This window comes from Channa argus, chromosome 20 (genome assembly GCF_033026475.1).
Source record: "Channa argus isolate prfri chromosome 20, Channa argus male v1.0, whole genome shotgun sequence".
Taxonomy (NCBI): Eukaryota; Metazoa; Chordata; class Actinopteri; order Anabantiformes; family Channidae; genus Channa; species Channa argus.
This window is the reverse complement of record NC_090216.1, coordinates 9,076,149-9,100,675: the sequence shown is the minus strand read 5'-3', so window position 1 is coordinate 9,100,675 and position 24,527 is coordinate 9,076,149. Positions and strand designations below refer to the sequence as shown.

Below are 24,527 nucleotides of genomic sequence, written 5' to 3'. Positions count from 1 at the left end.
GCCAACAGGTTTAGTTTTTTCTGCCTTGACAGTGAAAATGAATACAGAACAACTGCACAACAGGTGGACTACAATTACAGCCGTGTCGCTAGGCAACCCTGCACATCCCGTTTGAAGATGAATTTAAACCTTTTCCACACAAATTGCAGCGCAATTATGCCTGTAATTTGTGCAGGAATGAAGAGAAAAGGGACAAAAAAAGGCACATTTTGTAGAATAGTGGATGAAGAAATGTGAGCAACAAATGGTAAAAATCTGAAGAGAGCTGGAGGTAATATAGAATAATGTACACCATGGGTGTATTCACATTTTCACACTGCTGTCAGGTTCTTCTTGTACCTTACATCAGTTCAAGAATTCCAGCTGTAAAAAGTAAAATGTACTTCTTTTAAGAAAATGACAGAAACTTTCTGGGATTTGGACTGTCATGAACTGTATGTTTTTTGCAGGAGAAGCACCAGGCAGACAGCACCCGAGCAGACAGGCTGCCAGATTCATTAATGCATGTTAATAGTAAGGCAGGTGATAGTTTTACTAAGAAACAAACAAAACAGAACAACCACGAGTAAGTTCATGTCACAGTCATCTAATACAGTCCGGAAGAGTCTAGGAAAATGGGACAAGAGTCTGGGACAAGAGGTAAAAACAGGTGGGTTATCCACAACAGCACAAACAATAATGGCAAATAGGAACAGACAGGAATGGCTGGAGGATAATGTCTGCGGTGCACGACAGACAAACTGACAGAGGACTGAGGGAAAGTGGTGGAGCAGCTTAGAGAACAACAGGGGGGTGATCAGACAATCTGGAGCATGTGTGCAAGTAAAGGTGAAGACAGAGGAAAGGCGAAAGTTGGGACATTAGCTGGATAAAGTGGAGATGTTACGGCAGAAAAACAGGATAGAACGGTGACGTGTTTGAACATTTCAAACATTCTAAAAAAAAATTGCAGATAAAAACCATGAATCAAGAGAAGCATCTGCTGCACATCTGTTGATGAAAGTAATCTTAAAGTAACTGTAATTACCTAAAGGGAGGAGCTGGATGCTGAATAGTTTAATATCCAATGTATAATTGAAATAGAGCACTGCAAGATTTTTTAAGTGTGAAGATTTCTCTCTGGGGTTCCTTGAAAATACAGATGACAAACAGCTCTTTACTTAAAGGAGGTCTCAATGAAGTATAAATACACACAACTGAGATGCCTGCAGAGACACACAGGTGCATTCAAGACATTAACATGCAAAAACCCTCAGAACAACACAAACACTCACTAAAACACACATTCATACACAATATACACACTGTATACCATACATACGCACCTGTGTTGGCATATATTACTGCACGGCACGAGTGGCCGACTGTGTGTCAGATCTCTATGACAAGGTCATTTGCAAGAGTTCCACTCATATAATGCAGTGATTCACTGTGTTAGGTAAGTGAGTGGGAAGCTGTTAAGAGTGTGCATATTCTTAGTCTCTACATTTCCCTTGGACTCAACTGGTCCTGGGAACATACTGTAGGGCAATGAAGCTGTGTAAGTGCATGCTTGTGTGTAACAGTTTTGTATTTTTAAGTTGAATAATTCCTGAAATATGAAAATTTTGACACATTCTTTTTTGGTCACATTCACTTTTGGTCAACAAAAATAAGGCAATAAAGGTTTTATGTCATTTTTTATATTATTTTTAATACTAATACTACAGTTAATTCTGTTTTTAAAAATACAAAATCGGAACATGGCTAAGTGCATCATCTGACGCTGACTGAGACTCAATGCCAGATTTTTTAGTGAAACAGAAATATCTATAAAAATAATGGCAAGACAAGATGCTGTGGACAAGCACATGCAAACAGACACACACACACACTTGTCCAGGGCAGCTTGGCCATGTTCCCAACAAATGTCTGTACAGGTTTGTCATGCATCTTGTAGACACTGGACAGCAATCAGGAGATAACACACGCAAACAAGGCACTCTCTGTAGCAGGAGATTAGGCCTAGTGTTACACAAAGAGTCAGAGCAGGTTTCTGACATGCCAGTGCTTTAATTAGACCACTGGTTTTAGAGGACACACGTACAGACGCTGTAGATTTTAGATAAGCTATAGAACATCTCAGTAACTGCAAGTAAGTAAACTGTGTTAAACATGCTGATTTTGACTTCATATGGTCATAACCCTGCTATGTAAGTGGTATCATGCTAAACATCATGCCCGTTTATGTTACTATAAGTGTTAGCAATCCAGATTGTTTGCCCGTTTAGTTTGTGCCGCAGTAAGATGGTGCAGCAGCCAGATAAGAGGCGAAGCAGCCAATCAGCTATCTCTTTCTCTGATGTGCTGGGAGTCTTTACAGGATCAGGCAGTCGTACACACCACCTCTTTGGCAAGGTGTTGTGCATTATTTGCCAACACAGGCTATTCAATGAGCCCACAGGCTTGCTGAATATTTAAATCCATTAGGTAGTCACTAGATTAATAGATAATGCACCATTTAAAGCATTAGCATTTTTCAGTGATGTTACATGTGAATCATTTTTCTGAATTCTATTTTGTAGTTTTAATAACAAAAATTTTTAAAAAGTCAAGACTTTATTTCCACAGTAAAAATCTTTATGAATACTCATTTGAAATTACAGGTTGGAGTTTGTTAGCAGTTGCAAACATTCACAGTAAAAACCTAATTTCTGAAAAAAAAAAACTAAATTGAAATGCATCCATGCATAATGGAAAAACAAACACATCAATCAGAGCAAGACACACTCACACCTACTGTGAAAGGTGACAGGTGGTCAGTCTGATCACTGTGAGCAGCTATAGGACATTACATGAAGTCTCTTGATCCTGATACAGGCTGTCTTTTGTCTATCTACAGAACCATGTCATAGCTTTCTGTCAGTGAAGTCCACAAGCAATTGTAGTGTGTCAACATTTCCTAAAAGAAACGTGCATGGTAGTTGGTACCCCTCTTTGATCTGTGACCTTGACTTCAGAAAAGCATCTGTCTGCAGCACTTTGACATTAAGTCCCCGTCCTCAGCTGGAGACTCATGATAGTCAGTTAGAATATAATTAAGATATCAAATTCATAAGATACTACAGCACTTTAGCTGAAAGAACAACAACTTTTGACAGATGTGTACACTGTAGTGTAAAGTTCAGACAGCTCTTATTACGCACATTTAGAGATTCTATAGTCTTTATCTCGAGCCTTTTGATTTTAAGGAACTAAGTTTTTTAAAAAGGAGAAATTAAAGAAACATAACTGGCCATGCCTATTGAAAATAATTCACTATCCTTACTTTTAATCTTTACTTTAAATTTTGTGCTCCACATAAAACTGCTAAAGTAGGTCACAGCAAGAAATTCATATGTTATGTCCTTAGCTTAGGTGGAGTATGTTAAACTGCTGTCTATCATGTGGCCTAGTGAACAGAGTGGAGAACTATTAAAATTTATTATACTGTTTTTACAATGTTAACACACATTTTGACCACATCTTTCCAACAAAATTTATTTTAATTGGTTTTTAAAAACTTCCAAGAAGCTCACAACTTGAATTATCAATTTACAGACACATTTACAAACTTGCTTGTGTGTTTTCCCAAAATAAATATGGTCCCTGTTTATTTTTTTACACTACAAGTGTGTGGTAATGTAGTTGAAAATGCCCTTTCATGTGTGAATTCTGCAATACATAAACACGCCACAGTAACCTGACTTTGTTATCTGTATTTTATTTTCAAGCCCCTACAAGGATAATGCCATACCAAGTAGATATAGAAATAATTATTGATTTGAAAATTATATCTTGCAAGGATGAAAATGGACATAAAAAAAAAATCTAAATTTGTAGTTATATTTATTCTAAGGACATTTCCCTAAAACACGCACAATCACAGGTGTGATAGTTTGCTGAAGAGCAGATTCGGTATCCTCCTCTTATCACATTTATTATTTCTCTGCAAATACTGCACAGATGATTCACCCTATGTGTGACACAGTTAATAAGAAGAGATGAGTTTGCACTAGTGACCGGACATGAACAGACATTAGACAATAGTCATTGTGGTTAAACCCCTTAGTAAGCATTCAGCCCAATGATAAAAGAAATGAGGAGAGGACATGAGATCTATCCAAGGACAAAGGATGGTGCAGTAAAAGAGAAGACAGGAGGAGGGAGGATTTTTATGAAAACCAAAAACTAAATGACTGTCAAACACGCTGTCGACAAACTGACACACAAGAGGGAAGAACATGATGAAAAGTAAATTACAAGCTAACATTGGGGCAGGACAAATGGGAAAACTGGGACATTTGAAGGACCTTAGGAAGGACAGTGTCTTTTTTTATCTGGAGGGAGGGGTTACACTCCAACCAAGGGCAACAGCAATTGTGGGCATCTGTTATCAGCCATCTGGGAGAGTCCTAAGGCTGCTCCGTGGACCAAAGCAAATGTGACCTAAACGTGAATGACAGTAGTGCACTATCACATTAACAGAGCTTAAGACACATGCAAACATAAAAACAATAAGAAAACAGGTAAGGAGGAACAATCTGATGGCTGAATACAAGGGAATCAAAAATATGGTGCACAATATCTGGTGAATTAAACAAGCATGGTTAGTTCTAACTTTGTCAGACATTTTCTGAAATATGCTTCCACGCTTTCTAGAAAAAAAGTTGCTTGAAACCACTGTCAGTGTGCCTGTGTGGTAGAATTGGTTAAACTGTCTCTTAGGGTTCATTGTAACCTCTGAAAACATTACAGTCGAAAAGATTAGCATCTCAGTGTCAACAGGTAGGAATTTGTAAATTGTATTTTGTAATTCAGAGAAAAGAAAACTGATATTACACATTGTGCTTCGGGTTTTATATGCAGGTGGGGTAAAGGGGTGGTCTGTACAAATTGCCATGTTTCCTGCACCCAGAATTAATACTTTAAATTAATATAAATTAACCAGAGGCAGCCTGTTGGCTTAGCAGGAATTTCTATTTTACTTGACTATTTTCTACAGCTTTGCACTTTGAATTCACTGTTTCAGAAGCAAAATGTCATACTTTTAGCCCACTACACACTGTAATGTAGTTACTAGTTAATCCGATCCAATATTATAATGTTCACTGATGTCAAATCAGCCTTTCAGCTGCACCTTCAACCATCACAGATGAAATCTACCTATCTGCATTTCTTTTTCACTTGTATGCAGTCAATTTAATACAACAATCCTAATAAATAAGACCAAGAATCACTTAAGAAAAAAGGATATAATCTGAAATTAAAAGTGATAAACAAAATGAAAAAATGACTATGACGTAAAATTCTTTTGCGATAAGCAAAAACAGTTTTGATGACCAAACCCTGACAAATCACCTGTCAGCTATCATTACTAAGTTTTATTATGGGCTTTAACATCTTTTAGACCAGCTAACCAGAACCTATACAATGAGACAAGACAGCGCTAATCATAATGAGGTGAAGTCAATGGGACAGCAGTGTTATTTCTTTTTCTGTCAGAGATGTGAGCTGTAAGAGGGATCGGCCTGCAGCCAGCTGTAATCCTCTTCTTCCTTCCCTCCACGCCGAAAACAAAACTTGACCTAAATTTCTTATAGTTTTAGATATATTTAACATTGTGATGTATGAATTAGCAAGACTGTGTGGTGCCAAGGAATGTGTGAATACACACAGTGTGTGCAAATATCAGGCTATCATGTTTCCTGTGCTATTCATCCTGCTAACAACAAGAAAATAAACACTATGTGGAGAATTCATATGGTTTCCTCACTGTGTATCCAGAAATTGTCTATCGCATCCTTTTGGGCTCTACATGTGGTATTACATAAATAGATTATACTGTATCTTTTTGAATTAAAAATGACATTAATAAACTGGGGACTTCAGCATTAGTTATTATCCATTATATATTGTCTTACTTGCTCAGTGGAGCAGCTAAGAGCAGATCTTTTCTTTTAATGGTTAAACATAGTGAGGTGTGTAGTTGAGATACTTAAACAGTTTATCCAAACCGTTAATGTTTCCATAATCTGACTGTCAAACCCAAAGAGTTTATTTTGCTAAAATAAGCAAAGTTTGCCTACATTGTATTATATTTTATTTTACCTCCATTTCTTTTTCCTTCTCTACAGACATTTCTCAAAGTTATTAAATGGGGTTTTTTAGGAAGTAACTTCTGTGACTGTGAGTCAAGTGACAAGAATGGAAAAATAGTTATCAGTCAAAAGTCTTTACCTGCTGTCAACCCTTTTGCCTAAAAGGTAATCTTGGTTTTTTTTGGGGGGTGTTTTTGTCCTTTCGGCTTATCCCGTGAGTTCAGGGTTGCCACAGCGGATTATTGTCCGCATGTTGATTTGGCACAGTTACATCGGATGCCCTTCCTGACGCAACCCTCCCCAATTTCTATCAGAAATGTGGCACTGGCACAGCACAGCTGGGGAGGGGAATGGGCTGTTAGGGGTTCAATGTCTTGCCTAGAGACACTTCAACATATAGCCAGGACCAGGGATCGACCCACTGACCATGTGATTCGTGGACGAATGCCTTACCAACTGAGCTACAGCTTGTTCTATAATACAAATTATCCACCATATACTCATAACTGCTTCAAACACAAGCTTATCATATGTCTATTTTGAACTTCCAGGGTAGTGTCCATTAATACACTTCATGATTTAAATTCCTATAATAACCTTGGCTTCAAACTTGGCATTGAGAGCAACTTCAGCAGCTATTTGAGGCATTTCAAGGAAAGACTATTCAATTATCCTGGCACTGACACTTGAGTTTGAACATCTGTTTACACTGAGAGAGGGCCACAGGGCAGAGTGGGGTTAAGGCACTGCCTACTTGTTTTCCCTTTAGGTTTTGTGCTCCTGGCAGCTCTCAGATCAGTAACTGTATGACACTGATAACACAGGCTGAGGAGACATCTTAATCACATGCACATGCACTTTTATCTTTCCAGTGTCTCATTTAGCTTTGGCTCCAAGTTACATTTTCACTTTTCCTACAACTTCAGCAAAATGCAAAATATGTTTATGATAAACGATGGCGTACCAGACAGAGAATCCTGCCATTTGGAGGGGAAACGTATGCTTTCCATGTGGAGTGATAGCAGGAGGTGGGAAGCACGGAGGCAGAGATGACTAATGACGATGACTAAGAGATGCGTTCAGGGTGCTTTTCTATGTCGTTTGTCTAGGTCATGTCTAGCCCTTCATATGATAAATATACATTGTGGGAAGTTGATGCTGAAACTGTTTTTTATATGGATAGAACAGTGAGAGCAAAGAATCAGCAAAGAAAATAAGATTTTATTAATAATTGATGAATACATTTGTCAATAACCAGTATCAAATATGTCCATTACAGTTTCCTAACTTGCATGGAGATATCTTGTAACGTGTTTTTATTTTAAATAATATAGAGAATAGAAAGTAGCAAGGACTCTAAATTATTAAGCTGTGAATGTGAGTGGGAATGGTTCTCCGCTTCTGATGCAGACTGGCAACCTATCTTGGGTGTGGCCTGTCATTTGCTCACAATGACAGCTGGGATGGGCTCCAGCCCCCCCGCGACCCTTAACAGGATAAACAGTTAATGTGATGGATGGAAGATTGACTGGGTATATGTGAAGCTATATGAACTCGTGGAAAAGTAACAGACCATAGATTACATTCTTTTAGATACTCAAACAGTGAGAGCGTCACGTTTTAATGGCTTATTCACTTGTGAGTGGCTAAAACTAGTTGGATCAAACCAAAAAAGTTAAATATAGCAAGGCAAAAGCTCACTTAACACGTTGATAATGGATAGTGGATTGTGTGAACACTAGGGATAAAAATGGAAATTCCATCAATATGTGTTTTTTTTAAAAAAACCAACAAAATATACTATAATATAGTCTCTGCACTTGTGATTCACAATAATGGTAAATATTTAGTTGTTTTAAAATCAGCTTTGTTATTTAACAGAATGAGTGACAAAAACTGAAAAAGCAACGCAGGTGTAACTAAACTGCAGCATGCTCTAATGCAATAGGAGAGCTACACAGAGCATAAGGGAAAATAATGCAAAAAAAGCAACTTCAAAACCACAGAATAAGTCAAATCTGCAACATTGCACCTAAAAATTGCAATTTGATTATTTTCCTCCATTGTCCAGCTTTATTCACAAAAACATATTCCACACAGTAACATCTCATATTTAAAATTTTGCTTTAAATTTTTCACAAAGTCAACCTAAAAGTATATATATATATATATATATATACATATATTCATGTTTAATGTCTGAACGTGTTCAGTTCAATGTCTTATTAGGCTGATTGTTGGTTACCTGCATTTGCAATTATCCAAACAGATTTTAGATTAAATGACTTTTCACTTCAATGAGAATCACTAAAGCACTAATCACAGTGTAAAAAAAAAATTCAATTCAGTTTTATTTGTGGACCAAATCATCCCAACGTTGACAGATGACTGCAGATAAGATCACCGCTCTTTCTCTTTCCCATTCCCGTAATCATTCATCCTCCATGTTCTTATCTGCACTGACTCGTATTGGAAACCTGACAGGCTAAATTGGATTGACTTTTAATTAGGTGCATTCCCAGGGTAAAACAGGTTTAATTGCCTGAATTATCCAACTGGTTCCTTAAGGTGGTAAGGTGAGAAACAGAACCCAGATAACATTTTCAACATATAAACCAGTCAGTTTAAATGTTTTTCTATTCGGCCTATAACGAATAATTTAATTGTTGATGATAATAAGTATAAGTAACTTTTTTATAGTCTGTTTAATTAAAATATTAATGCTGTATACATTTTAGGAATCAGAAAAACAAAAACCTCTGATTTAAATGCTAACATAAAAAAAATCTGTCAACTCTTCGACGATTTTTCTCAGTCAGTGAATTAGAGAACTATTACAACAATGGCCTCCAGAATATCAAGAGTGGTCACTTTTTCAAAATCAGCCCCGTGGTTTACCAATGAGCTCGTCAGATAAAAACAGCCGGGGGGGCCCTTGAGTGGCGCTCTGTTTCAACTAAACTAACTGTCTAAAAAATTGCCTACTGAGGACATCAAAAAAACTACTCCAGAGCACTTGCCACTGCCAGATTGCAATATTACTCAAATATAATCAATAACTGTCCCGGCATTTCAAAACAACTTTTTTCCATAATAAATCATTTGCTTAAATAGCAAACCCACACGCCAGAAGGATGTCTCTCACAGTTTTCTGTCCCCACAGTGAGAGAAATTGAGGGCATCATACAGAGTATAAGACATAAAACCTTATGTCTCAGATATAAACTCCCTCATTATAGGCATCAAAAATTACTCTGTGGCTACATCCCAATAACATTAAAAACTGCAATAATCAGACCACATCTTAAAAAAAAACCCTGAATCCTGAAGTTATGGCAAACTAATTCCATCTAATTTCCATCTTTCTATTCAAAGGTCCTTAGAAAAGGTTGTCTTGCCCCATCTTCAGTATCACCTCAAAACATACAATCTGTTTGAAAAACTTCAATCAGACCCCCATTGTCAGGGCAACCAATGACCTTCTGATAGCTGCTGATCAGGGATCCCCATCACTTCTCACCCTTCTGAATCTCACAGCCGCGTTCGTTACAGTCAACCGCAAAATTCTACTTCACAGTCAACAGCATATATCTGGGCTTTCTGGCACTGCTCTGGTGGTTCAGGTCTTATCTCACAAATTGAGCTGAGTATGTGGCCCTGGCCCAAATCGCGGTCCCATTTGCTCATCTGTGGGGTCCCACAGGGTCACTCATTGAAACAACCCTTTTCAGCATCTACATGATCCCACTAGGCAACGTGATTGGCAAGCATGGAGTTTCAGTCCACTGCCATGGCAATGATACTCAGCTCTATGTGAGATTGAACCCGAGCTCTCCGACACTTCCATCACCTCTCACCAACGGCCTGGACGAGATTAATCTAGATGGATCGTGGATGTCAGAGGACTTCCTTCTATTTGAACAGCCCCAAAACTGAAGCCCTTCTAATTGGTAGCCCCCATCAGCTCCATTCCTCCCCCATTAATTGTATTTCCTTTTCTGGCCACACCATTGCCCTCTCATACTCTGTTAACAACCTGGGGGTCAAGTGGGACCCCACCTGTCATTCGAAACACATGTCCACCACCCCTGTAAAATTGCATTCTTTTATCTCAGAAACATAGCCAAACTCTCCCCCTCCTTCTCCGTCTGTGATGCTTAAAGGCTTGTCCCCGCCTTTGTCTCCTCCAGGCTGGGCTGTTGTAATGCACTCCTGTTTGGGATCTGTTGCAAGAGCCTTCAAAAGCTCCAACACATTGAAAACAATGCTGCCAGGATCCTTATACGGAAATATGAGTACATTACTCCTATCCCACAGACTCTTCACTGGCTCCCCATATACATCCGTATTGAACATAAACTCTGTCTACTTACCCAACAATGCATCCATGGAAATGTCCCACATTATCTCAAAAAACCCTTAACCCCTCAATTTACAACAAGACACCTTCGCTCCACAAATGCTTACCATCTTTGCCCCTCCAGTACCAAACTGCACACAATGGGGGATTAAGGTTTCTCAGCAGCCGCTCCACGGCTCTGGAATGCCCTGCCCGAGAACTTGAGGGCACCACAGACTGTGGACTATTTCAAAAAGTAGTTAAAGATTTTTCTGTTCAGAAAAGCCTATTAGTGGGGCTGCTACTTTCTTATAATTACTCTAGTTTAATTAATGTCTCATGTGTTTTTTATGTTTTATTCTTGCTTTTAATCTGTTTGTGTAGCACTTCGAGATTTGCCCACAAATGTAAACAGCTTTATTAAAAAAAATTATTATTTTTTTTATTAATATTACAATATCATTCATGGCTTCATTGATTTTCAGTTTTTGAGGTTTAGTTTTTAATATAAAAGAGTAAATTTTATTTGTATAGTCTGTGCTGTACATCAGAATAAAAGTAAAATTATTATTAATAATACATACTGTGCATATTCCCCTTGCCTGTGATCATAATGTAATGATGGGTCAGTGTATACATAAAATGAACCTATCTTTAAAAGGGTCTGCATACCTCCACATTACTAACACCAATTTGTTCATATTTCACCTGAATGAAATTCACCACAGGGTTCTGCATAGTAGCTGAAAAACACTTCCTGCAGTTAGGTTGCTAATACAGATTATACACAAAGCATTTCCTCAATTATACAGAAACAGAAGGAAAATGGCAAATGTCACAAATATTCATTATCAAGCTTTGTTAATCAGTGATGTATATCCCAGTGAGTTGTCATGTACTTGAAAGTGCAAAATAGAAATTCTGCAAGACACTTTAGTTTGATGAACAATGATCTTCACTTGTTAGTCCAGGGGCTTCACCGTCTGTGCCCTGATACATTCACATCTAAAGCAGCAAGCAGGCAGCAAGCAGAATAGCCCTGCTATAATGACTTCTTCAATTAACGACCCTTTAATTTGGCCTGCTTGAACGGTCTTTTGTGTTTAGCCATTAGAGAAAATATAATGGCCTGTTTAATGAAGGAACAAAAAGAAAAAATATTTAGAATAGGTGGCTACAGTAAATGTCAAATGACGCGTTAAGTTATTTGATTCACAAAGTGGTTGATGGTGATGGTTTTAAAATGGCAAAGATGTAGACTATACATAGAGTGATGCAGCCTTGTATTGTTTGTCAGTAGAAAGTCTACTGACTATCTAGCGCTATGTAAAGGCATGTGACACAAGATCATCATTGTACCACTGAGCTGTGTTCATAAACACCATGTGCTGTTTGCATTACTTGGCGATATAAAACTTGATTAAAACATATACTAAAGGGCAGAGAAATCAGACAAATTATGACCTGTTGGCTTTGAAAACAGACTGAAAGAGCTATAGAAAATGTGTTCACATAAGAATATTGATACTGCCCCTCACACTGATGAATCTGTGGATAGCAGAGCGGAAAAAATGCACAGCCAGCCAGAAAATAACATAGTCCACTGTCTGTTTCAAAGGCCCTGTAGTTTTTTGGAAATTGTAAATTGTTATTTTGAGTATGGTTTTAGTTTATCAAATAAATCTAATTTTCATTTTATTTTAATCCTCCCAAGTTGTCCGTCATATTAACATGGGGCAACAGGGACTAACTTGTTATAAGCAGCCTCCTTTGTTCTCCAGAGTCTACTTTAACTCCTTTTATTTGTCCTTTCTTCAAAATTTAAAATAACATCACCAGTAAGAATACGTGATTGTTTTAATGTACAGCATCAAATTTAAAGCTTTCTACCAGGAGCCACCTAGATTATTGCATAGTCATCACAATATTGAAACATCTTGTCTCATGATCATCTTTAATGTTATCTTTTCAAGTCCATTATAAAGCACATTACCTCAGTACTCATCACAGATGCAACCATCCCCATAACTGCACATGCCAGTTGATGAATGTGCACACAGACATACATGCGTATGGTTGCCCACATGTACACAAAGCACAAATGCACATTGAGAGAGGTACCAATTCTGCATTTCTGCTTTCTGCCTGCTGTGTTGAATGTGTACCTGCAATGCAGCCAAAGGGGGATGGAGAGATAATGGACCACAAAATTTAACTTCCCACACATCCGTCATGGCGTCTGTCCATCCCTCTGTTGATAAGACGGTGACAAAAAAAGTATCCACCAGAACTGCTATGTTTCATACATGAGAATCTTTTTGCAGACATCGAGAAGCCAGAGTGGCCGTCTATATGTGAGCAAACGTAAACACTTTTTCCAGAGAAGTGTCCAGGAGAAGACACATAGATGCAGGTATAATGTAATGCACTGAATAACATTTTGTGTTTTGAGAACCCACTCACCACCATTTGGGAAAAATACTGTGGCGGCAGTATCTGTGGCATTTGTGAAGTTCAGGTTCAGGGAAAAAAAGGAACAGAGATAAAGAAATGAAGGACATGTTTTGCTATTTGCTAGTAGTTTATATTTTAGCAGGTTGTGAGTTGATATTGCATGAAATGTTGACAGAAGCCTCTGTTTTAACAAACCTGTGTCTTTTTATATGTTAGGGAGAAGAAAGAGAGTGTGTATGTAAGGATCCCTGCATTTCAGTGTGTTTTTCCAAAGAGCCACTAGCTCTTGTGGTTTTATCTATACATGTAGGTATTTTAAAATTAGTCACACAGTCAGTTAATTGATATACAGTAAGAGTTGTGAATACTACTTAATGTATATGTAGCCAAACATTTAACTTTCTCTCTTCTCTGCAGCTTATTATAGCCAAGTGTTTGTTTGTTCACATTTTGACATGCTAGCAGCACCCTGAGGGATTGCGTTTCCAACGTAGTCTGTGGCTATCAGAGGTGTGCTGGGGGCTTTGAGAGTGAGGGAGGTGGCTTTGCCCTGTCTTCACCTCAAAGCAGCCAAACAAAGATCATAGTTATCAGTTCAGGGCCAGGTTTAAGCTTCCAGTGTGTGAAGGAGACTGTTGTTTGACTTGTAATGACACAGCCCGAAAGCCATTACATCTTTGATGGGAGACTTAGGCAGAATTCCATTTCAGTCTGTCTGGGGCTTGAAGTGTAAGTGTGTAAGTTTGTGTGTGTGTGTGTGTGTGTGTGTGTGTGTGTGTGTGTGTGTTAGGGGGGGTTGGAATGAGAAATCTGTTGTGGGTATGTTGTGATAAGGTGCACGCTGCAGAGGCAATTTACTGGGGGAAGCTTCCATTGTAGACGATGGTAACTTCGCCCACAGTCCATATCAAAATATAACAGATTAAAAATTTTTATTTTTTTGCCACATTAATTTTTGCCACACTGAAAGAAGACAAGAATGTATCTTATAAATATTTGTTGTCTTAATCGTCACTGTTTCCGTACTACTATCAGACATCTGCTGAGGCTACAATACAACGCTGAGCAGAAAATGGCTACTATGAAACATTATGGTAAATGCACATCCACAATTTTCTCTCCCCTATATTGTTTATCAGTGCTTTTCTATATATTCAACAACATGAAAGGTAATATTCAATGACTTGAATGCCAAAAAAGGGAAGATTATCTGCTTATCTGTTAATAGGCAATAGCACGTTGGGCTTTGGCAAATTGTGATGTTAATCTTTCACAATGCTCTTATGTATTATAGACTAAATTATTCATGATGATATTGAAAAGATTACAGCAATGAAAATACCTATTAGTTGCATCTCTAATGTCCAAAAGAAAATGTTCAGAAAAATTTATTTTAGTGGTTACATTCATCTGATTTGATAATGCAGAATTTATGAAATTTGAAAAGATACAATAAATCTGCTGGAAAATTGTTTCCTCAACTTTAAATTACAACAAGAAAAATATCAGGTTTGCACTTACAAAAAGATTTTAAAATCAAATTAGAGAAATGAAAGGGTTGATATATCCAACAGACTGAGGACTGAGGAGAGTGGCCTATGGCCTTATGGCCTTTACTGATTTAGGACCTGAGAGGTCCTAGATGCTACAGAGCAGGTGTTTTACTCAATCTGTACATTTAAGAGGCTGGAAAATAGGCAGTTTACTGCAAAAAGGGTAAATAAGTATGTTGAAGTATTTCTTATGTAGTACTGTAGTTCCATCTGGCCCATCTCGCATTAACTTATTTCAGGGAAACACAATTGTCTTACACCTTCAACAAGAAACACATACATTATATCTATAAAAGGTAACATTTCTTAACAAAATATCTTTTTATAAAGAGGTGCTGTCAGCACCACCTTTACAGTGACACTAACAGAACAGTGTTGTGATTTTTTGTTTTTAAGCGAGGCTTGGACTTCTAATTAGTAAAGGTGAGGTGGATCAAAAAAAGTCACAGATCAGATTGTATTATGGGTCTTGGGTCACAAATCCGATCTTTTTTCAGATCGGGGGAATTATGTAATTCACTTGTCTATTTATGACTTACAAACCTAAAGACCTACAAACTAAAACAAAGAATCTTTGGTCATCCAAAGATTAAAAAAGACATTAAAATTTAAAACTTAAAAAAATGAAATGTTTGATTTCTAAACTTAATTGCATTATAGCGATGGTGGTATATTGTGTTTATATTTAGTATTCTTTCTTAAAACAAATGAATGAAAGAATAGTAACATTTAAGAAAAAAAATTATCTTATAACTTCTAATGCTTTGTAGAAATATGACAAAGAACAGAAGACCTGTGCAGATCACAGCAGAACATAGGAGACTGCAAAGGAAACAAACATAATTCACACATATTATAGTATTTGTTGTTGGAGTGAAATGTAAATGATAAATATTCATAACCCTTTGTATTCATCAAATCAAATCTGATTTGTTATTTGTGTGTACATTATTAATATACATTTGTATTAAAATGTTGTTTATTTAGCACTATTGACCTGTGAGCTTCATGAAGTCTGATCTTTAATTTGGTTTTCATTATTTAGAACGTAAATAAAAAGTGACTGTATTATAGATATGAAATTAAAGCTGTAATAAACAAACCTGACAGTCTACTCATTCCATTTACAACAGGCAGCATCATTGTAACTTAAAAACAAAACTTTTTATTCTGTGCACAGAACAACTTGATCATTGTTTCAGGCCTAATATCCACACATCTTTCTTAGTAGTACATATATACATATTAAGTTTAACCTTTTTTGTCTGACAGGATACAGCCTTTTATATAATTTATATCATATTATTGCAATACCATTCATATTATTTTGTTTCAATCTATTATATATGTTTTGATGTAGCTACTCAACAGTAAGCTTCTTATTATTTTTCCGGTTTGAAGACAATGTCAGTGTTGGGACTGTTTGAATTTTAAACCAGTGTATCTCCTGGCTTCATTACTTTTTATCTTGCCTAGTGTCAGTGGTCAAACGTAAATACTTTCTGTATACAAATATCAGGAATGCTACACCCAATAGGCATAAGGAGACCTCACCAGTGCCTGAAAGTCTACTCTGGGTAATTATTGACCTGAAAACCTAAGACAGATTAAATCTTAGAGAAATAATCTTTGCTAGTCTTTCAATTTATGCTGATGACAAAAAGTTATATTCCCCACACATCAACAAAACATGTTTTGTGGGTGTTTTTTCAATCCTTGGTGGATTTTATCAGCAGTCCACTGACAGTGAAGAAATGGAGCTCTAGCTACTCCCATCCCAATCTCGTTCCACATGATTATGCTCAATTTCACAGCTGATGGTTTTTACTGAGACAGACGGCGGCAACCAAATGCCAAAGTATGGAGGAGATCACTCTGAGGTGGGGGTAGAAAGTTAGAGAAGGAGAAAAAAGATAGACTGGTCGCTGAACTGAATCATCAATGTTTGAAATAGATTGGTGAAAGTGACCTATACCCAGGGGCAGGATGGCATTGGGATGTGTGGTGTTTCTTGATCTGGGGTCTGACAACACAAACCTACTCTTAGTATGAACCAGTGAACTGAACACACTCTTGTGAAGTCCGGGCTCTGCAGTCAGGGTTCCAATAAATAAGGAGAAATCTGCACACTCAAAACTTTGATGAGCAACATCTCTATTCATACTACATAAACCTTAAACACAGTCAAACTATGGTGGAGATGCCAAATGTAAAGAATATGATATTGAGAGATATTGAGAGTAATGGATATCAACTACTACACGAAGTGCTGAGATGAGCCCTTCAGATATATAGAGAGAGATATATCCAACCAGAGAAAAAATATGACATATTGCCATCTTTATCCTTTAACTTAGCTTAAAAAAATTCCTCAGTATCACATTCCTCAATTTCAAATCCAGACCCGAATCCAGACAGGAATTAAAATAATCTGGAGCCTGTTTCACCAAATGTGCAACAAACATTATTCCTGAATGCTCAATATAGAGAAAGTCACCTAGTTTATTCGTTTTATCCCGACTTTATCGTGTCTAAATCTTTAATTTTTCCTTCCATTAGCTCAGTTGATTACCTAGAGACAGCCGCTTAACTCTCGGTTCTTCCTGGACAAGTCACTGAATACTGAACCCAGAGCACCTTAAAAGCTAATGTGAGACACTGACTCAGTCCTCTCGGCCCTACTCTCCCTCTCCCTGCTCTGATATAGCTTCCCTTTACCCTTCGAGCTCCACCAGGCTCTGCACAGCCCTTAAGGTAGTCGTAATCATCAAATTACAATAAATAAGAAAGCTAATAAACTTGCTAATAAAGTGCAAATTTCTGCTTGTGATTGGTGAGTAGGTTGAGCCTCATTTAACACTTTTAGAAGCAAACATCTGCACCACTGCCAGTGCTGTTCAATGAGTCAGTTTCACCAGAGGCTTCCACCGAACCTCTTTACATCAGTGTTATGGAACACATTTATTTCAAAAAAATATTTGGGTTTCAGGGATTTTGTGCCTATAGAGCACTAGCGACTTCCTCCAATCACGATACTTCTCTGTCTCACACACACACACACACACACAAATGAATTAAATAATCCTACTGCTTTTCTATATTTTCCAAACCATCCTTGACCAAATGGATCAAACTGTAAAAATAAAAAAAAAAGTTTTATATAAAAGCTGCCCCTTCTTCTAATAATTATCTGAAAAAATCCTTTTTGGGCCAGTGTCCATCACATGATCAAACGCACTGCCAGCAACTGCACCAAATACACTTCACTGCCCAGCGCTGATTGTCGGGCCTTGCTTCTCACTCATATTCTCTAGGGCAAATTCAATATTAAAAGAAACTGAAGGTTAAGCAATCCTTTGGTATTCGCAAAATCCCCTCCCGAAGATCAATGAGTAATTCAATCACACCACGCAACTTGACATTATAGCATGGTTGAAGTGTACTTTAAGAAAATAATTTACACTTTTGTTATGTGAACCACTGAATCCCCACATTAAAAATCAAGAAAGGAAAGAAAGAAAAAGTGTGAGACTGGCTTATTTCTGGGTTATTTTGGACTATTTAATGGACTAGAAAAGCATAATCATTATTCTCTAACATTGGCCTTATCCTTTAAGCTAGTCAGATCTCTCAGGTCATTTAACTCTGTTGTGGTGAAACATTTTCAGGCTTCTAGTTGATGAAATTCCCTTTTTTTCTCAATATAATTAACTTCTGTTTTTTAACTATAATGTTGTGAAGAAACTTATGAGTCAGTATCCTTTAGCATTTTATTGCACACCAAGTTTATACCCAAGCTATATAAATAGATGGCTTTTGTTTTTCTTTAGGAAGCTAGTTTAGTGAATTTGAGTCTTCTCGATGCTTGGAGAGAGTGTGCCTCTGTCCCGGGTGTGTACACACCTGAATACACAAGGCACTAAAAAAAAAAAAAAAAAGCATCTCCCAGCCTCACACAGGAGGAGTGCTAGTGATAATTACAGCATCACTCTGAGGAGTGGGCAGTAGGAGGCGCAGGATTTGATGAATCAAGGACCTTTTGTTCACAGCAAAGATGACGGCTTAAATGCAGTTGAAAAGAACATCTCTTCTGTGGAGAAGCCATGCTTGGCAGGCAGGCGTGTGTCATTTAGAGCTATTTAGGTTTTTTAGCTGACGCAAAAGGGGGAGGGAGGAGAGCAAGGTCATTTTAAGAGGATGCAGAAGATGATGATGTGGCCAGCGCAGGTTGTTGAAGTGGGTCTACTTACTCTGCTTGAATTGAGTAGCAGCTGAGTATGCCATGGCAACACTCACAGTAATGGCAGTGTAAGGTGTTTACAGGAACATATACAAACTGAAGAGAAATATGACAAACTGAAAGTTAGGGTGGTTCACATACTTAACATATATTTTCACATAAATAAATTTGATTCTGAGAGGGAATGTACAAAGTTGATAGATTAAATACTTTTAGGTTTGGTGTTGTTGGCCAAATAAAACAAAAACTCTGGCTCATCTGGCTCAAGAAGAACAACTGAACCACCAAGTGAACTACTGTACATCCACCCCAGAGCAATTCATCAAAGGAAAAAGTGAAATGAAGGGTATATTCAGCAAGACCCTGCCTCACAAGTAAAGAGATATGACAGGGAATGTTTGTCAAATGGACACTTGAAGAAGGTTTTTGTGTCCATTATGCCCACTATTAATTTCTTTTTTTCACCCACACACACACACATATAATATATATACATATACACATATATGTATATATATATATATATATATATATATATATATATATATACATATATGTATATATATATATATACATATATGTATATATATATATACACATATATATATATATACATATATATATATATACATATATATATATATATGTATATATATATATATACACATATATGTATATATATATACACACATATATATATATATATATATATACACACATATGTATATATATATATATATACACACATATGTATATATATATATACACACATATGTATATATATATATACACACATATGTATATATATATATACACACATATGTATATATATATATACACACATATGTATATATATATATACACACATATGTATATATATATACACACATATGTATATATATATATATATATATACACATATATGTATATATATATATACACACATATATGTATATATATATACACACATATGTATATATATATATATACACATATATGTATATATATATATACACATATATGTATATATATATATACACATATATGTATATATATATATACATATATGTATATATATATATATATATACACATATATGTATATATATATATATATATATATATATATATATATATATATACATATATATATATATAAATAATTTCCAACTTCAGGTGTCCAAACATCTGCAACAACACAAGCCTACAGTGTAGGCTGTACACAGCAGCACCTAAACTCAGGGATTTAAAAAAAATTTTTATTCAAATTCATTCAATGACCCACTTAGTCAACGCAATGCCTTTGACCTCCAGCAACAACAGAACTAAGACAGCTACTGAATAGTAATGAACATATTTTCTTTGTCAAAGAAAACTTCCAAATAGTGATTTTTACGACCCTTGCTGTTTAAAATGAATGACAATGATCATTAGTCTTTAGTCTTAACTTATTTCCTTCCACGTTGCTCACACACGTTAACCTAATTTGTTGTCTCAGTGTCGGGCTATAGATGTATGGGGACATTTATGTTATAAAAGTAAAGTCACAGTCATCCTTACAGGAAAATGTGAGGATTTTAAAGTAATCGCTCGTTAGTGTACAAACGTAGTATTTGCTGGTTTGTGACAGCTTTAGTCAAAGCCACTGTATTTTTACCTCGTGACAAAGAGAAGCATAGTGTAGAAACATATAGCCCTCAGCGGTCCGCCTTAGAATCCAAAATGACACAGAAATCAGCCTTTGAAGCGCACGAATTAAAAACGCTTTCCTACCTGTGTCAGACGGTTTCTCGGCTGCTCCGTCCATTTCCAGCTGTCACAGATTACAGCACGAGCTCAGCTGCAAGCGTTTCGGTCCCGCGAGCGAGTCAAGACAAACCAAGCGGGCAATGCGCGCGCGCGCGCTGTGCCACAACCGGGCTGCTGCGCGACGGAGATAGCGTTTCAGTGCGCGCGAGGATGAGGGAGAGAGAGCGTGATCACAGCGAGGAAGCTACACCGAAACTAACATCTGTGTAGATTTGTTCACCAAGTAATTTACAATTTTTACTCAAAAATATCTTTTAAAAATCTGATACTATTCCGCAGGCACGTGTTCAGGAGTGGGCTCACTCGCAATTAACAGCCTCATTCCTCTAATAAGAAAGGTGCTGGAACCGTGAAACCAAGTCTGCACATCCCAGTTTGGCTTATTTTCCTACCAGCGAGCCGCTGAGTGTGGAATTATCATTATCAAAAAGCTGTTTTGAGGTTAAGTAAATAAGTTTTTGTTTTGCTGTCCCAGCACGTGTCAGGGTGATTTAGTACATAGTGGCTGCAGTGGGCTGCAAAATAACCTACCATTGGCCACAGGGCTCAGTTAAAAGATGGACACAAAATGAGCTTTCCAAGAGGAGACACATGAGGACAGAAATGGACATGAAATGTGCAGAAACATTGGTCGCCTAATTTGTAGTTTTGCATTTCAGCCTGGGGGTCCAGATCATTTACCTGTGCCAAGGCCCATCCAGATGTAGTATAATAGATAAGGCTGTTTTTAAAATGCAATGCATTTTTTTCTTTCTAAGGCAAAACAGTGCCACTTCATTTTTTCTTGCCTCAGTGGGCTTCATCAGAACAGTCTGGCCCTGAGGTGGCATCTATGCTATGTGAGCTGCTTATTTATAGGTCAGAGGAACCTATATATAACATATCTATATCATAATTCCTTTGAGAATTATTGTCATGTCTAGCACTTAATAAAGATAAAATTAAGTGGCTGACCAGCAACACACAGGGCACAACAAATTCTCTTCAGTTTTTATTCATGCATTTAGAACAGTGGCTTAAATAGCACTTTTTTCTTTTTTTTAAGTTCAATGAAGTGATTAATAACTGACAGATTGTAGTTTAATGTATTCAAATTGTATTATTTTGTGTCGATAATCTCAGAGTAGTTAGGCAAAATGCAAGAGTTGCAACCCTCCCCCCACCGCCTACAAGAGAGAAAGTATATAAACATTTATATTACATTAAGCACATGAGCTATCTTACTGTTTCTTGTAGTAATTTGTGAATCATTTGTAAATGTAAAACATATTCACAATGGTGCCTTTCAAATATTGGATATATGTATTTATTAATAAATGCATTGCAATGCAATATTTCAAGCTCTGTGCTTAGAAATGTCCCTTTTAGAACTTGAGCTGCTTGCTGCCATTGTATTTGGAGCAAAATATTTCGGTGAAAAAAATAAGTCTTGTGTTGCCACATCAAGAAAGCTTTTGGGGTCTACTCACTGCTGTAGCAACTCTACACATCTCCAAGGGGTTCTCCAACAATGTACAGTATTATTAGATCTGCACAGTAATGGTGGGAGTTGCAAGGCATAGTTTTAAAAAACAGCAGTCAAATTTTAAACAGCAAAGACAAGGATTCTAGTCTTCATTATTCATCCCCAGTCCTTTAATTCTACAGAACTGCCTCTCCTGAATGATGTCCACACCTCCCAAACCCCAAACCCCCAGTTTGTGACACATGCTTTAGGTTGTACCATTTCCCTTAGGTTTAGGTTGTAAACATTTCCAGTTCTGTTGTTCCAGCTGCTGTTACTCCTTATTCTGCACAGTGAAAGTAAATGGTTTACGTGACTTCACTTAAAGTCTTTGTAACACACCTGATGGCATTTTTACAGCCTCAAATACAATGCTAACGTATATGACTGTCCTATTAAAAACCTGTTACTGCATAACGTCCACTCAGAATAAGACAAACTGTTTGAGAGGTCAAAGGAAAATGTTGACAGGTCAAATCCCCTCCACCTTTAACTCCCGTTTGTGCCCTGCAGGGCCTATCACCAGCCATCAATCCCCTCAGCCCACCCCTCTTTAGACCCCTTCATTAACATTGTTGGGTTGTGTTCAAAAGCAGATGCCTGTGGTTAAATTCAGGAGTTCAGTGACACAGGCACATGCTTGTGTGTCGCGCGACCAACCTAGCGGTGTGCGTTTGGGCCAGCTGTCAGCCAGACGGTGATGGATGCACGGTGGAAACATACTTGGAGTTTGAGCTATGTCCTTCTCATTGAAGTCCTTTGGCACCCAGGCTGACCCTGCCACAAGGCAGCCACCCTAAAAATAAAGGTGCACATATGCCTGTGGAGTACCCACATACAGGCAGAGACAAGGGTGTAAGATATCAGCTCATCAAGTGCTCTTGATGTTTCTGGATACAAAAGAAAACACCACAGAGTTGAATAGCTACACGCATATGCATAGAGGTAGCTCAAACCAAATACTCCCACAATAGTAGAATCAGCCTCCTGTTGTTAAGGCTGGTTCAGTATATATTCAGTTGCTCAATTTCCATGAAGCTCAAGTCCAATCAACATGTTCCCTGCATCAAAGTTAATGCCAGTCCTCAGCTCCGTCATCATCTTGAGTGCTTTCATTAGAGGACATTTTTTATTCTTCTGGCCTCAGAATTATCAAGAACCAGGCTGCTCCAGAGCCGCACATTTCAGTTTAACCTGGTCACTATGACAACGTCTAAAAAAATGTATTCACTCTGTCTTTTGACTTCACAGTTTGATTGAGATGGCAATTGAAGGATGTGAGTGGTTTCATTTGAAAAAATAGAGTGAAAATGTGGAGGAGAAGAAAAGCACCATTGTGAACGCTGGAGCCAGATAATGACTGCAGTTCACAGCTTGGAACAGTGTAACCGTCAGCAGTAAATGGTATTTGAGCGTGACTTCAATATCCAACTCCTGACGCAATTTGGCATACAGTAGATCTAGTTATTAGTCCACTGCAACGGCTGCAGAAAAGTGACTGACCCATAGGAGGTTAAAACAACATTTTATGTCCATTATGGACTCCTAAGCCGTCTATAAATGTAGGATAAGACAGAAAAACGGATCCCTTCTGCTTTATGAGACAAATGTCAGGAAATGAAAAGGACATTTCTAAATAGCTTTGTCCTTTCTCCAAAGTTAAAAGTTTGTATGAAAGAATCAATCAAGACCTAAAGGAGATCAATGGCAATTTCCATTTGCTGCTTTTCTGGATGTGGCAATAAAAAATAAGTTTTTTTTAAAAAGAGCTCAGTGCTGCCCAAATTCATGGTCCTTAATATTCACTTTTAATGTATTTAATTAACAATTTATGACTGTCAATTAAAATTTGTTGTTTTTTCTTCTACTTGTTTTGGAAAAAAATATGTCTGATACAATTTTACGTATTTAATTAATAATTCTAACCTATATATGTTTAATTACTTTTGGTGAATTAAAAAGTAATAATGAAGTGAATCCAAGTATTTTGTCAAAAAAAAAATAATGTACTGTACTGAGATCATGGTCAGGAAATATACTTTTTAAACACCTTATCAAAAATATAATTTATATTTATAAAAATATCATCTTTTTAGGTTTTTTTTTTTTGGTCCAATGGTTTCATTTTAATTATGGATCCTAAATTCTATCTACTTAGTGTTTATAAATGTATTGTGTTATGTCCAGCTTACCATTGTAGAAAAAGACTTACAATGTCCCACTGATTCAGCAATGTGAAATTATTACAATATACAATTAAATAGATAGACATTACTAATTTGTTTGATACTAACATCTTAAAATCACTAAGATAGTGAATGACCCACTGTTTTCATTTTTTTTGGCATGGACTGAAAAAATACAACACTGCATCATCATCATACGTGAACATTAACAGATTGAAGAGGGGAAAGCATTTTAATAACAACACCTCTTAGTGCTTGAGATGCTGATGAAGAAGTAGTGCCAAAGATAACGTGTAGCTTTAAACACAACTACTAAAATTTACT

At 37.0% G+C, this 24,527-nt stretch overlaps 1 protein-coding gene across 1 annotated transcript in view; it reads right to left on the bottom strand.

The window, feature by feature from the left end:
- Positions 1-20,825, bottom strand: part of LOC137105939 (zinc finger protein 385B-like) — a 63,962-nt gene extending 43,137 nt beyond the window's left edge. The window contains exon 1 of the mRNA XM_067488775.1: positions 20,478-20,825. Coding sequence (XP_067344876.1) covers positions 20,478-20,511 — 34 coding nt within the window. The 5' untranslated portion in view covers positions 20,512-20,825. The remainder of the gene's footprint in view (positions 1-20,477) is intronic.
- Between the last annotated feature and the right edge of the window lie 3,702 nt (positions 20,826-24,527).